The sequence below is a fragment of the Coregonus lavaretus genome (assembly GCF_964263955.1).
Source record: "Coregonus lavaretus genome assembly, chromosome: 11".
Classification (NCBI taxonomy): Eukaryota; Metazoa; Chordata; class Actinopteri; order Salmoniformes; family Salmonidae; genus Coregonus; species Coregonus lavaretus.
In genome coordinates, this window is record NC_139998.1 from 25,628,602 (window position 1) to 25,643,909 (window position 15,308).

Genomic DNA, 15,308 nt, shown 5'->3' on the forward strand with positions numbered 1-15,308 from the left:
CATGCACACGTTTAAAAACAATATGCTTTTGTTTTGAGCTTACTTCGCCGTGGGCTTTGAATGGGTCACTTGGCTCACCCCGAGGGAGGCAGCCAATTACAAAACGAATGCAATCACTTTTCACCCGCTGGAAACTCCTCACTACTGGGTAACCCGGGGCAGATAATCGAATCCCCTCAATTTACTCTTGCAGGACTTCAATACCCAGACAACACTTCGTAGACATCAGAATCGTCACCGTATTATTGCGGAAGTGCTGAGGCAGGATTATAATAATAATAATAACGTGAATTTCGGTTTTCAGGGCTCCTTCGCTTCTGCAAAATATAGATTGTAATTTGTGATTTTGCTATATCTCTGTATTCGTAAGAAACACGGGCTATGGCAGCTTTAAAGTATGCTGGTATGGATGATACAGACAGCGAGGATGAGCTGCCTCCAGGATGGGAAGAGAGATCTACGAAGGATGGATGGGTTTACTATGCAAAGTAAGCGAAAATGAACTATTGCGCATAGTTTCAATGAATCATTATATTTCTACAAGCGCTGCTTGCCTTTATGGCAGTGTTATCCTTGCCATAAACCAGTCTTTGAACATACTAGCCTTTCGGCTATTACCTTATCTATGCAATATTGCCCACAATAGGGCAGAGCAGCTTATATTTGATGCAGTTAGTTACTAACAGTAATAGTTAGCTAGCTAGTTTGATGGATTCTCTCTCCCCCCTCTACACCTCTCCCTCTCTACACAGTCATGAGGAAATGAAGACTCAGTGGGATCATCCCAAGACAGGGAAGAAGAGGCGCTGTGCTGGACGTTTGGGTTACTGTCCAGTCTGACCCCATTTCCTCCTTTTCTCTTTCTCCCACCCACCTGTTACATCTCACCTTCCCCCATTCAATAGGCCTTTTTGCAAGTGTGTGTGTGTGTGTGTAATTGTCATTACTTGTGCACATTGGACCCAACTAGGGATGTTAACGGTTAACCATTAATCTGTTAGCAACCGAAAATACATTTAACGGTAAGGCTTATCGGGTCTATAGATTAATTTGCATAATTGTGTAGAATGAAATTGGCCCGTGTGTATTTTCTTTAGTCGTGATGCATTTTATTTATCACACGCGCACAGCATACAGAGCATAGTTTGAGGAGGGGAATAGCCTACCATCTGTCAGACAGCGCGAGAGTAACTCCTCAAAAAGCCTGTAGGCTACTGGAGTGAAACCTACTTTCGTAAACCCAGTCATTACGCAACAAATAACAATTCTAAATGCCAAGATTAAAAATGAACTATTTTTATTTTTCAATCTCAACTCGTAAAGCGTGCCTCCTATTCGCCATTCGGATGCATATGCTGTAGCCTGCCTACGGTTGACTATCAGCGCGTCCCCCACCACTTTGCAATGTGAGCTTGAGGCAGTATAATTGTTTGAAACCTGAACGTCTTACCTTGCTTCAAAGTAGCCTTGCGAAAATCCATCCATAGAAACGTGGAGGCAATTATTTTATAAAGACTTCCTCATGCCATTAACCAGCATTTCTCTCCTGTTCTATTGGTTTTCATATCAACTTTATTTCGTAGTCCAGAAGCCAAAGGCACAGTCCTTGTCATATTAGCAACCCATCATAGTATCTGCTATTAGATTCCCCCTCTTTCTAAGTTTCTAACGGAGATTTTCATCTCTGTCACATATGGTACTGCTCGCATTAGGTGCGCAGTTTAGAACTGTGTTTTCCGCGAATTGCATTTGGGCAAAAGTTTGAAAATAACGTTTTATTAGCTGCTTCATTACAGGAGTTGCATGTTCAATAATAGGTTATAGCCGTTTGACTGTCAGGCGATAGGCTTGCTATTGTTGCATGTTTCCATTAAACTCTTAAAGAAAATGCCCGGTCCTTATATGCATGCATAGAATCAGAGAGGAAGAGGCGAAGAGAGAGGTTTCACTCTCGCCTAAATAAGTACAATGCGTTCCTATGGGCTTATTTTTGGCCTACGCTTATCGCCTGCATTCTCGCCTTGGGACAACTCCCATTGTTAGGGCGGAAACATAAGCATCTCGTCATTATATGCAGATCTCTGATAGTATTTTCTGTTGGTCAAGTCATTTTACTGTTTGGAAAAAATTTAACCATTTGTTGACCGGTTAATGAGGATCAGTTAGTCGGTAGCAAAATTGACCGATATTTGCATCCCTATACCCAACCTAATGTGCACATGACTCACCAGATTTTTCTTATGGCACTGGGTGCACTTGAATATTCATAGTGAGAGGTCAAAACAGTGATACATATCATTCTGCGATTGTAGAGTTATCCTTATGTTAGGATGGTATTCAGTAACAGACCATTCAGAGATATTGAGTTAATGGTATGAATCTAGCTTCTGAATGGCTTGGGGAGTCTTAACAGGAGGGTTTTCTTCTCCACAGATCTACCATATGGATGGGAGCAGAATACAGATGATAAAGGACAGATCTTCTATGTAGAGTAAGTCAGTCCTCTTTTCCGGATATCCTGAACAACTAGCAAGCTAAGGGGTGGCAGTAAAAAAAGAAAAGAAGCACATTATTTGACAGTACATACATTTACCAGGCATTTACTAATAAATTACAAGGTAACAAACAAGTAATTAGGTTGTCACTGTGTAATTAACACAGTGACAACCTAATTACTTGTTTGTTTCTTTGGGATTCATTCAAATGAGCACCATTTCATATAAGAATGTACCAGAAAGTAGCAATTGTTAGTGTATTTCCTGTTTAATACCAGGTAAATATCAGTGGAAACTGGTGTAAAGTCTGTAGACCCATGGCTGTGAGCAGCCTATCTATGTCCCACTGCCTGCCTGAGACTGTTCATGAGGCCTTGTTTCGGTAGAGAGGGACCTCTCAGAGCATCCTTACAACCACTTAGCTTAATAGTTATCGCAAGTTCATACAACATGAAACGTACTCCACATGAAACACGCTCGCCTCTCCCTTTCCCCCTTCCCTAACAGTCACATTAACAAGAGGAATACCTACTTTGACCCACGGCAGGCATTCACGGTGGAGGATGTGCTGGTGAAGCCGAAGCGTTATGATGGGAACACAGCAGCCCTGGAGATCCTGCAGGGTCGCGACCTCTCAGACAGGGTGGTCCTCATCACCGGGGGCAACGCTGGCATCGGTGAGTTTACGACTGTGTGTGTGTGTGTCTGTGTATGTGTAATTCACTTACTGTATTTATGCCTTGATAGTTAGGAAGTGCACCATCATTCCTTCACCAGTAGGTGGGGGTATTGTACCACAGTATTTTTAGTCCAGTACTGACAGTGCTTCTCTATCTTCCCCCTGCAAGCCAAAGCTTAATTGTATCCCTTTAAAAGCAGGCATTCATCAACATTAACCTCCAAAATGATATACTTAGACTGAACAAATCATTCCCAACATGATTACCCAACATGATTGTATTGAAGTTCATTAACCGAGCTGAATTGGATGTCATTGTTAACTGTAATGAATGACGGCCATTTGTGGCGAGCAATTGCATGGCTCACTACATAATGGCCCTGGAAACAAATGCATTTCCTCTTCCTCTCTGTGTAAATTAGCACAAGTAGAAGCTTTTTATCCAGTTTGAGGGAAGATAACGACAGCACGAGGGAAATTAAACAAACATAAAATTGTTAATTGTCTTTATATTAAAATCATTCCTCTTTCCTAAAGTTATGGCTTTGTAAATGGAGTGAGTATATCACTAGAGTTGGTTGTGAAACAGTGTTGTTGTTTTCGGATTTATAATGGTCAAGACTTCAGACTTTATGAACTGGAGAGGTTGCAGACTTTCTCAGCACTTAGCTTCCCACCCTTAATGACATTTTAATATATATATATTACTTTTGGCCAGGGGTTCTGCACCACTGTCAAGTTTGTACCCAAGAAGGAACAAAACAAGAAGGAAAACATACAGGGTAGAATAAAGGGCAAAACTCTAGGAAAACATACAGGGTAGAATAAAGGGCAAAACTCTGGCTATCACATTGAAGTCATTCGAGAGAAACAACTTTTGCCACGTAAGAATGGACTAGTCAAATGCAAAACATATAGGCCTACTGTCACAAAATACCTATTGTCAACTGGGTAAAGCTGATGTAGTTTACAGTCCTCATGCCAAGACACTTTCCAGTGAGTGAGATGGTGTTTTTTTTCTTCTCCACAAGAGGGCACAGAAGCTCTTTCAGATGGTATGTGGCGATCAGAATAATACACTGATCTTTACACACATCAGTCCTTTTGTTTCTCTTAAAGGGGCAATCTGTGATTGGTGCATCCATTTTTGGACTTATAAATTATTGATATATATAACCAATACCTCTTGATGAATATAACTTAGAAATACTTCATGAGCTTAGTTCAACTGTCGTACCCCATCAGAACCCAAAATATAAGCCTGTTTTATTACTTTGTTTGTAAACAATGTAAATGTAAACAAACACTGTATAGCCTCAAGACATGGTTAAATCTATAGTTTTGATGTCATGTATGGTCAGTCCTTGTATCCATAGCTCTATCTATGAATTTGAGAGTGGTTACATTTCTCCACCCCCATCCCTCAGCTGTTTACCAAATCAGTGGCTGGTGGTCTCGCTGTTATTGTTCGAACTGCAGATTGCCACTTTAAGATACAGAATATCTAACTTATCAAAAACACACTTTGATATTTTAACTATAGATTTAGCTGTTGTTCCATTGATTCTGATGAACTGTGATGCATTGCGCCCTGTCTCTAATTTATTTTCCTCAGTGACGGGGGTTCTTGTATTTCAGTGAAAATTATCCAAAAGTATCAGAGACAATTATAAACAAAATAACCCATTGATGTTATTATTATTACTAATATTGTCTAAAGTTCAATGTTTTTTCGGAAGTGTCAATGCCTAATGAACACACATTTACCTTTATCCTCCACTTTTCTCCCAGTGTACTGTATATGAATTAATCTGCTATAATGAACAGTATGCCAATAGTAATTGCCACCAGTAGCGAGCTCTCTTGACATCCCAATGGCCTATGTGTGAAATGTGCTTATGCCAATTGACTAGACACAGTGGGAATTTTAATTGCATCAATAGTGTCCATTCATTTGGTCAAGGGAATTGTTTCAACAGGCAATACCAGGACATTTATTTTTCACTATAACGTTAGCGGGCTATTATTTAAATTACGTTTCCATTTTATTGTGTTAATTTAGCTCTTAACGCATGGGGAATGTACATACAGTTGAAGTCGGAAGTTTACATACACTTAGGTTGGAGTCATTAAAACTCGTTTTTCAACCACTTTTTAACAAACTATAGTTTTGGCAAGTCGGTTAGGACATCTACTTTGTGCATGACACAAGTAATTTTTCTAACAATTGTTTACAGACAGATTATTTCACTTATAATTCACTGTATCACAATTCCAGTGGGTCAGAAGTTTACATACACTAAGTTGACTGTGCCTTTAAACAGCTTGGAAAATTCCAGATAATTATGTCATAGCTTTAGAAGCTTCTGATAGGCTAATTGATATCATTTGAATCAATGTACCTGTGGATGTATTTCAAGGCCTACCTTCAAACTCAGTGCCTCTTTGCTTGACATCATGGGAAAATCAAAAGAAATCAGCCAAGACCTCAGAAAAAAAATTGTAGACCTCCACAAGTCTGGTTCATCCTTGGGAGCAATTTCCAAACGGCTGAAGGTACCACGTTCATCTATACAAACAATAGTACGCAAGTATAAACACCATGGGACCACGCAGCCGTCATACCGCTCAGGAAGGAGACGCGTTCTGTCTCCTAGAGATGAATGTACTTTGGTGCGAAAAGTGCAAATCAGTCCCAGAACAACAGCAAAGGACCTTGTGAAGATGCTGGAGGAAACATATCTATATCCACAGTAAAACGAGTCCTATAGCGACATAACCTGAAAGGCCGCTCAGCAAGGAAGAAGCCACTGCTCCAAAACCGCCATAAAAAATCCAGACTACGGTTTGCAACTGCACATGGGGACAAAGATCGTACTTTTTGGAGAAATGTCCTCTGGTCTGATGAAACCAAAAGAGAACTGTTTGGCCATAATGACCATCGTTATGTTTGGAGGAAAAAGGGGAGGCTTGCAAGCCGAAGACACCATCCCAACAGTGAAGCACGGGGGTGGCAGCATCATGCTGTGGGGGTGCTTTGCTGCAGGAGGGACTGGTGCACTTCACAAAATTATGTGGATATATTGAAGCAACATCTCAAGACATCAGTCAGGAAGTTAAAGCTTGGTCGCAAATGGGTCTTCCAAATGGACAATGACCCCAAGCATACTTCCAAAGTTGTGGCAAAATGGCTTAAGGACAACAAAGTCAAGGTATTGGAGTGGCCATCACAAAGCCCTGACCTCAATCCTATAGAACATTTGTGGGCAGAACTGAAAAAGCATGTGCGAGCAAGGAGGCCTACAAACCTGACTCAGTTACACCAGCTCTGTCAGGAGGAATGGGCCAAAATTCACCCAACTTATTGTGGGAAGCTTGTGGAAGGCTACACGAAACGTTTGATCCAAGTTAAACAATTTAAAGGCAATGCTACCAATTACTAATTGAGTGTATGTAAACTTCTGACCCACTGGGAATGTGATGAAAGAAATAAAAGCTGAAATAAATCATTCTCTCTACTATTATTCTGACATTTCACATTCTTAAAATAAAGTGGTGATCCTAACTGACCTAAGACAGGGAATTTTACTAGGAATAATTGTCAGGAATTGTGAAAAACTGAGTTTAAATGTATTTGGCTAAGGTGTATGTAAACTTCCGACTTCAACTGTATATAAGGCCATTCATGCATGAAATGTATTGTGGTATGGTTTTGTGAACAGGCCTGAATAGGCACTGGTAATATTGCGGTGATACAGGACTGTGGTGCGTCTCAGCAATGTGATCACTGTTCTGTATTCACAACATTAGTCTTCTTTTCTCCCTCTCTCCTTTGTAATTTAAAAACTAGTAAGAACTCAGATTGTGTCTTTAATTGTAATGGAAATTAATGGTCACTGTCTCGAGCGCTCTCTCTCTGTCTCTCTTTCTGTCTCTCTCTCTGTCTCTCTCTCTCTCTCTCGCTCTCTCTGTCTCTTGCTCTTTCCCCCTGACGCTCTGTCTCTCTCTCTTTCTCTTTCCCTCTCTCTGTCTCTCTCTCTCTTTCCCTCGCTCTCTCTGTCTCTCTCTCTCTTTCTCTCTGTGTAAAGGTAGTGTTCACTAGCCCTCAGGTCCACCTATATGTGTACCATTGATCCTGTAGTGACTGTGACCCTGACTCAAGCCTCCCATCCATCCCCATTAATAGCTCTTGCTCTAGCCTTCATTATCCTCCATTCAACTAACTAACTCTACACAATTACTGTAATTACTGGCCAAGGGTCCACTGTACTGCTTGTCCTTAAAGGGTAGGTAGCATAAACGTAACCACATGTAACATGGATTTGCATAGTATATGTAGTATATGCATCAAAAGTCCCAATGCAAAGTTACACCTCACATTTCTATTTTTCTAGTTATTACATAAAACCGATCACAATGCCGAAGTCATGCCAGAAAATGTTTTTGCTGGGTGTGACGTAATATGGAGGACCAGGCAAGTAAGCCTTATTCCCTTTTAATGTAAAACTCCAACAGAAATAACTTCAAATATATAACTTCAAATTAAACCAAATCGTTTGCACTTGTGACTATTGGTTTCAATTACATTTTCAGCCAATTTACAAGAGAATAGTTTATGAATTTATTGTTTCAAATCAGCTTGCAAGGTTGCTAGCCAACTAGCCTGCTAATGTTCGCCCTACTAGCCTGCTAACGTTAGTCCTAACAGCCTTCTAATGTTACTTTTGCACTGCATGAGTCAGACAGTTGCTAACACCTACAGTATTCACCCACCCATGGCATTTTTCCTATTTTGTTGCCTTATAACCTGGAATTAAAATGGATATTTGGGGGGTTTGTATCATTTGATTTACACAACATGCCTACCACTTTGAAGATGTGTTTTTTGTTGTTGTTGTGAAACAAACAAGAAATAAGACAAAAACAGAACTTGAGCGTGCATAACTATTCACCCCACAAAGTCAATACTTTGTAGAGCCACCTTTTGCAGAAATTACAGCTGCAAGTCTCTTTGGGTATGTCTTTATAAGCTTGGCACATCTAGCCACTGGGATTTTTGCCCAGTCTTCAAGGCAAAACTGCTCCAGCTCCTTCAAGTTGGATGGGTTCCGCTGGTGTACAGCAATCTTTAAGTCATACCACAGATTCTCAATTGGATTGAGGTCTGGGCTTTGACTAGGCCATTCCAAGACATTTAAATGTTTCCCCTTAAACCACTCAAGTGTTGCTTTAGCAGAATGCTTAGGGTCATTGTCCTGCTGGAAGGTGAACCTCCATCCCAGTCTCAAATCTCTAGAAGACTGAAACAGGTTTCCCTCAAGAATTTCCCTGTATTTAGCGCCATCCATCATTCCTTCAATTCTGACCAGTTTCCCAGTCCCTGCCGATGGAAAAACATCCCAACAGCATGATACTGCCACCACCATGCTTCACTGTGGGGATGGTGTTCTCGGGGTGATGAGAGGTGTTGGGTTTGCGCCAGACATAGCGTTTTCCTTGATGGCCAAAAACCTCAATTTTAGTCTCATCTGACCAGAGTACCTTCTTCCATATGTTTGGCGAGTCTCCCACATGGCTTTTGGCGAACATCAAACGTGTTTGCTTATTTTTTTCTTTAAGCAATGGCTTTTTTCTGGCCACTCTTCCGTAAAGCCCAGCTCTGTGGAGTGTACGGCTTAAAGTGGTCCTATGTACAGATACTCCAATCTCTGCTGTGGAGCTTTGCAGCTCCTTCTGGGTTATCTTTGGTCTCTTTGTTGCCTCTCTGATTAATGCCCTCCTTGCCTTGTCTGTGAGTTTTGGTGGGCAGCCCTCTCTTGGCAGGTTTATTGTGGTGCCATATTCTTTCCATTTTTTTTATAATGGATTTAATGGTGCTCTGTGGGATGTTCAAAGTTTCTGATATTTTTTAAATAACCCAACCCTGATCTGTACTTCTCCACAACTTTGTCCCTGACCTGTTCTCCTTGGTGTTCATGGTGCCGCTTGCTTGGTGCTGCCCCTTGCTTAGTGGTGTTGTAGACTCTGGGGCCTTTCAGAATAGGTGTATATATACACTGACATCATGTGACAGATCATGTGACACTTAGATTGCACACAGGTGGACTTTATTTAACTAATTATGTGACTTCTGGTTGCACCAGATCTTATTTAGGGGCTTCATAGCAAAGGGAGTGAATACATATACACGCACCACTTTTCCGTTATTTATTTTTCTGAATTTTTTGAAACAAGTTATTTTTTTCATTTCACTTCACCAATTTGGACTATTTTGTGTATGTGCATTACATGAAATCCAAATAAAAATCAATTTAAATTACAGGTTGTAATGCAACAAAATAGGAAAAGCACCAAGGGGGATGAATACTTTTGTAAGGCACTGTATCTTACAGCCACATTAACATAAACCAACGTTTTGGAAATGCATAACACCATCTAACCAGTTAAAACCAAATAATGCTACCAGTACATGCAGTTATCTTAGCCAGCAAGCAAGCCAGCCAGCTAAAGTTATTTTAGCCTGCTAGCTAGCCTAGCCAGCTAACTAGCCTAGCTAGCCAACCACCCCGGTCGACATAGCTAAGTAGTAGAGAACAACACCAACTAGTCTAGCACAGGCAGGAACCCACAGAACACACACAAAATAAGACAGCAAATAGAAAGTAGGTAGAGCAGAGACTTACCATTTGACGGCTGAGTTAGCTACCAAAGAAGAGCCAAGGAGAGAGGGGCTTCAGAGGGAGAGGCCATTTCACAGGGCGAGGGAGAGTCAGCTAATCCAATATAGTGAGGTAAATCCAAAGTAGATTCCAGAGGCAATAATCCAGAAGCTGCATTGGGCACAGGATATGAGGGGAAGCGTCAACAATAAGACCACGATTGGAGGAAGGCTCCAGGCAGATGGAAATTATCACAACAGCACAGTCAGTCAGCTACTGTAGCATGCTAGTACTAAGCCAAGGTTGAAAAACTCTGGTAGCCTACTTCATGGAGAACAGATCAAAAAGTTTACCAAACAAATTGGAGGATGAAAAACAAACAAGTTACTAAACAATTAGAGCAGGCAGGAAAACATTTTTCACTTTCCTTTTGAGCCAGAGGCAAGCCTGCCGGTGCAGGAGAAGTCAGAGCTGCCTGGAGCAGCCGAGCAGGATTATGCGGCCCCCACGTGTGGGAAATCTGATTGGTTGTTTACATCACACCTCCTTGTGATTGGTGGATTATAGCTCACCTCTGCCAACACTCGGTCTGCATGGCTAGTGGCTAACGTTAGCCAGCTTGAGCTAGCTAACGCAGAGTAGATTCTCCATATGACGTTGAGAAACAGTGCATTGTGGGTAGTTTAGAAGAACTCCAGAAATAAGTTGATAAATATGTAAAACCCCCAAAACATAACTATGTTTGTAGTTATAGGTAACCAGATCGTGACTACAACTAAGTTACTAAGTCTTTGACCACACTGTGTTGTTACTTTAGTGAGTTAAAAACTCATGCTTCCTACCCTTTAAAGGGCTACAGTCACTGGGAGAAGCAAAGGAAAACTGGAGGGTAAACGCAAGTAAACGCAGTTTACCCACCTTCTTTTTTGCCTAACAGTTTAACCACCTTTTGTGGAAAAATGCATTGAAAGGATGGGGAGCGTTACTTTTTTCACTGCAACCGGCGATCAGAGTTTACCCACCTATTTGTTTTTACCACTACATCACTGATTGTTAGCATTTTTGTAGAGGTTCTGCATGGTCCAGGGGAAGGTAGTCTCTTGTCTGTTAAAATTCTGAGAGCCCATTAATATCGTTGTCACCTTATATTTGTACTGAATATCTACATCCATACACAGTGTTATATGTGTGCGCTAGATACTCTGTAGGGCGTGTGTGTTCTCAGGGGAGGTGTGTAGGTCTCTGGGGTGTCATGTTAATAACTTGATAATATGACATATGGTTTAGTAATGGTTAGTAATGGTCCCACTACAGCAGGACTACATGCAGCCCATTCATATCCATCAGGACTGGCTCCACAAATATGACTTCTGTAAAAGGATTATTGGATTCTTATTATTTTTATCAATTTGATTCATTTATTTTTTATTAAGATGTACGTTTAATTTGTAACATTTGCCGAACATTTAATTTCACTGGGACAACATAGATTTTTGTGTGCATGATTTGTGGTTTGATTTCAATTTGACATAAATTGCAAGATTTAATAGAGGACATTTTAGATGGCTGGTTTACAGTTGTGGTACTTTGTCTAAAGTATTTTGTCTGAACATGCTGAGAATTGTTCCTAAACAGCTTTCCCAAGTCGTGTGTGTGTGTGTGTGAGAGAGAGAGAGTGAGTGAGACCTGGGAAAGCCCCTGTCTAATTCATGCTGTGAATTACATGGTGTTGCAGGAGGATCAATGTCACAGTAAGAAGCAGAGGAGAGTTAGGAGGAGGGACAGCTAGTGAATAACAAGGTATTAGGGACTGAAAGATGTAGCATATGATCATCCTATCCCTATCTCTAAACAACATTCCCGTAGTGTTTTAGGTCTTTAAATGGTATTTGTTATTCATGAAAGAATGTCATTGTTCAGTGTTTGTGTTGATCTCTGTGTTGTGTGGATTATGAGCTAGGCCTTCTCTCTCCTCTCTCTGGAAGGACAGATCACTAAACCGATGCAGCCAGTCGCGGAGAGGGGGAGGAGGAGAGAGGAGGGAGGCTCAGTGTGCAGATTAAGCCCATAGCCAGGCTTTGTGAGTGATCATTAGATTGAGGCAGATTTGTTAAACATAACATAAATATTTACTGCACCACTGCTGTTTGTGAATAAGGAGCCTGTAAAGAGTGGCCCAGCCATGCGCTAAACCAACCGCTCGGTAAGGAGGGATTCATTATTCATACTGGGATTGACTGGGGGGAAGTAGATGCATAAGAAGATGCTCCTGGAGAGGGTGGCATGCAGCGCAAGTTTGTAACGGGCGTGTGTTTATACACACTGTATGTGTACTTCTTCACTGTGGGACAATCACTTGTGTAAAGTCCTCTGTCTCCTCCCCTTGGAGGTGACTGGTGTTATTTTAACTGAGGAAATGGAATGGGAGTTTTACAACAGGCATTTCATGTCCTCTCTGAGGAAGATGTTTATTGGCTACGTAATGAGAACCAGTTATGGTTGGTTAGTCAAATTATTCAACTTTATTAACCTTGGATCAAACAATGCAGACCCAAACTGGTGTAAACATGCGAGGGAATTGTGCGGAGGCCAGGAGGGTTCGATAATGATTACAGCTCTAATATAAATTAACTGGAATGGTTTGAGAGAGGGGATGGAATCATATATGTGCTTAAAGCCCCTCAGTGGAATCAAATGAAAGGCTACTGGGTTATTGTGTGTAGTCAAGTAGTTTATAGACCCATCGGGTTTACAGTGTGGGGACGATGAGATGAAAGCTACGTGAAGGGGGGGGGGGTGATTTTGATGACAGTGATGAAAATAGCCCTCCTCCAGTGATGTGTGTGTGTGTAACCCGTTACCGTAGGGACAGGGGTGACCGGTGTTATTGGAGGCCATGATGAAGTCTGTGTGTGAGTGTGTGTGTAAAGGTAAGGTAAAGGCTGAGGTAACCAGTGTGATGGGGAGGCCTTGATGGAGAGATTGCGGTGGGAGTTGGAGGTGGTCACAGGGGGAGTGGGAGTTGGGGGGGGGGGTGTCATGGAGGTGTGTGTGAGAGGGCATGCAATGTGGAGCATGAGGGGAGTGTGTGGGGTGAGGTGGGGGTTAAGAGGGGCCAGGCCAGGGGTAATAGAACCCCTCCAGGCCTCTCAGATGGAACAACTCACCCCTGGGCTGTAATTACAAACCATACATCCTACTTTTGGGGTGACACCACCTCCCTGAAACTAATGGAAGAGCTGCAGTTGGAATGGAGGAGAATTAGAGCACTCCTATGAAGGGAGGGAGGGAGGGAGGGAGAGAGGAGAGAGAGAGAGAGAGAGAGAGAGAGAGAGAGAGAGAGAGAGAGAGAGAGAGAGAGAGAGAGAGAGAGAGAGGAGAGAGAGAGAGAGAGAGAGAGAGAGAGAGAGAGAGAGAGAGAGAGAGAGAGAGAGAGAGAGAAGAGAGAGAGAGAGAGAGAGAGAGAGAGAGAGAGAGAGAGAGAGAGAGAGAGAGAGAGAAGAGAGAGAGAGAGAGAGAGAGAGAGAGAGAGAGAGAGAGAGAGAGAGAGAGAGAGAGAGAGAGAGAGAGAGAGAGAGACTTGTTTTCCGTTTGCCAAATAAACAGCTTTACTGGTAATGATCTCATTAGGCTGAGCCAATACACCTGTGTATGGAGGGAATACGAACAAACAGCGTTAAATCACACTCATTATTGGGGATATCAGGACGGCCAGGATCCTAATGTACCATGCAGAGCATCCACCCACTGGGTCATAGAGATTTCTCTCTGATTGTATAATACAGGATTATAATGATGGATGCTGTGAATCTGAGCAAAGTTGCTGTAACTCTCTGGTCCTCATTTGCTGGTAGTCTGGATTATAAGCACTTTAAAGGAAAATTCTCCATTGAGAATGCTTTTAATCATCATTTAGGCTTCATCTGGGTCTGGGTAACCAGCCCTAAAAGTGTGCTGTTTGTTTCCCTCTCTAACGCTTGCTGAGGAGTATTACAGCCCATGGCCTCTTTTTATCCCCTGAGTAGAAACACACCTCAGCCTGACCTCCTGTCATGTTCTACAGTCTGGGTGCCACGCTAAATAACCTCCCCTGTTGTTCACCTGACCAGGAAACTAATCTCAGCACCAAGGGAAACACAGGCGTGAGGGCGGGAAGCCTCTGTATAACAACGTCATTCTCGTTATTTCACAATGAATGGTCAAGCCCTTGTTATTTGTCATGAAGAAAACACAGCTCCTTCACCCATGTTGTTGTTACTGCCAAATTCGAAATTTGTACTCCATTTATGGAAAACACTGGTGTCGATTAATTTCACTTTCATGCTTGGTACACACAACAAGTGAGTGTGAGGTGGCGTTGTTTACCCAGCTGCCAGTGTTCTTGTTCAATTTAGACAGGATGGAATAATCGTTGTTTAAGCTGTACACGCATGTCTGCCCTGATTGCTGTTTATCATTTGTAAATTTAAGTCCAACCTTGGGTTTGTTGCTTTCCGGTTCATTGTTTTAACGTAAATCAGATATTGTTAGAGAAACATTCACATTTTACGTAATAATACTCACATTGTATTTTAACTGGTGGGGGGGGGGGGGGGGGGGGAGAGAGAGAGAGAGTACACTTTGTATGTATGTATGCCTGTTCAAACACTTTTTAAAAAGTGTTTACCTACAATTTTTATCCAAATGTCAAAGTGCAACTCTTTCTCTTCTTTCATTTAGTTAATATTGTGAGGGGACCATTAGCATGGGGCAGCGCTCTTTCCATTACACCTAGTAAGGTGTCATATGATTTAATTCCATGCTTCAGTTGTCAGAGAGCCCCTCCAATCCACTCCAATTTACAGTTTTTAATAGATATTTACTATTTAACACTCCACTCACAATTAGGCCTCCTAGTTCTCCACTTAATGAATATCAGATTAAGACCTAATCAATTACCGGTTGGTTTTAATCCACGCTGGCTGTGATACTGGCTGTCTGCCGCGCCTCCTCTCAACTCCTCTCCGCCACAACCACTTAGTGTGCACCAACCTGCCCTATCGGCCTATCACTCACCACTCTACGTCTGTGTGTCTGTTTCTGTTTATTAAATATGTATAAATGAGTGGATACTGAACGGTTTATAGCACGCTGTTAAAATCAATGTCTTAACGGGAAATAAAAATATGATTTAAGGAAACGTTAATCTCGTAAATGAATTCTACCTCTGGGTTGAAATGACCCATTTAGACTGGCAATTTGGAAAATAACTTCCGTCTCTATCTTGGTTTTTTGTTCGTTTTATCGTGACTACATGAGTTGGATGGAGTCGTGAAGTAGTCTTGGCCTGATAAATCCAGTTCCTATCAGAACAACTTTTGATGTAATAAATGTCCTTATCAGTCAGTCTTTGAAGTGCTGGAATATCATACCAAGGTTTGAAATGAAGTTATTCTCAAGTCAGTTGATTGGTTCTGATTTTCTAGTTATCTTCTC

The 15,308-nt window shown here is 41.7% G+C and overlaps 1 protein-coding gene across 1 annotated transcript in view; it reads left to right on the top strand.

The window, feature by feature from the left end:
• Positions 1-257: 257 nt before the first annotated feature.
• LOC311136981 (WW domain-containing oxidoreductase-like) overlaps positions 258-15,308 on the top strand; it is a gene marked incomplete at its 3' end in the record, with an annotated part of 25,659 nt that continues 10,608 nt past the window's right edge. Inside the window, exons 1-4 of the mRNA XM_084171314.1 lie at positions 258-488; positions 753-817; positions 2,434-2,491; positions 3,003-3,172. Of these exons, the coding sequence (XP_084027440.1) occupies positions 382-488; positions 753-817; positions 2,434-2,491; positions 3,003-3,172 (400 nt within the window). The 5' untranslated portion in view covers positions 258-381. The remainder of the gene's footprint in view (positions 489-752; positions 818-2,433; positions 2,492-3,002; positions 3,173-15,308) is intronic.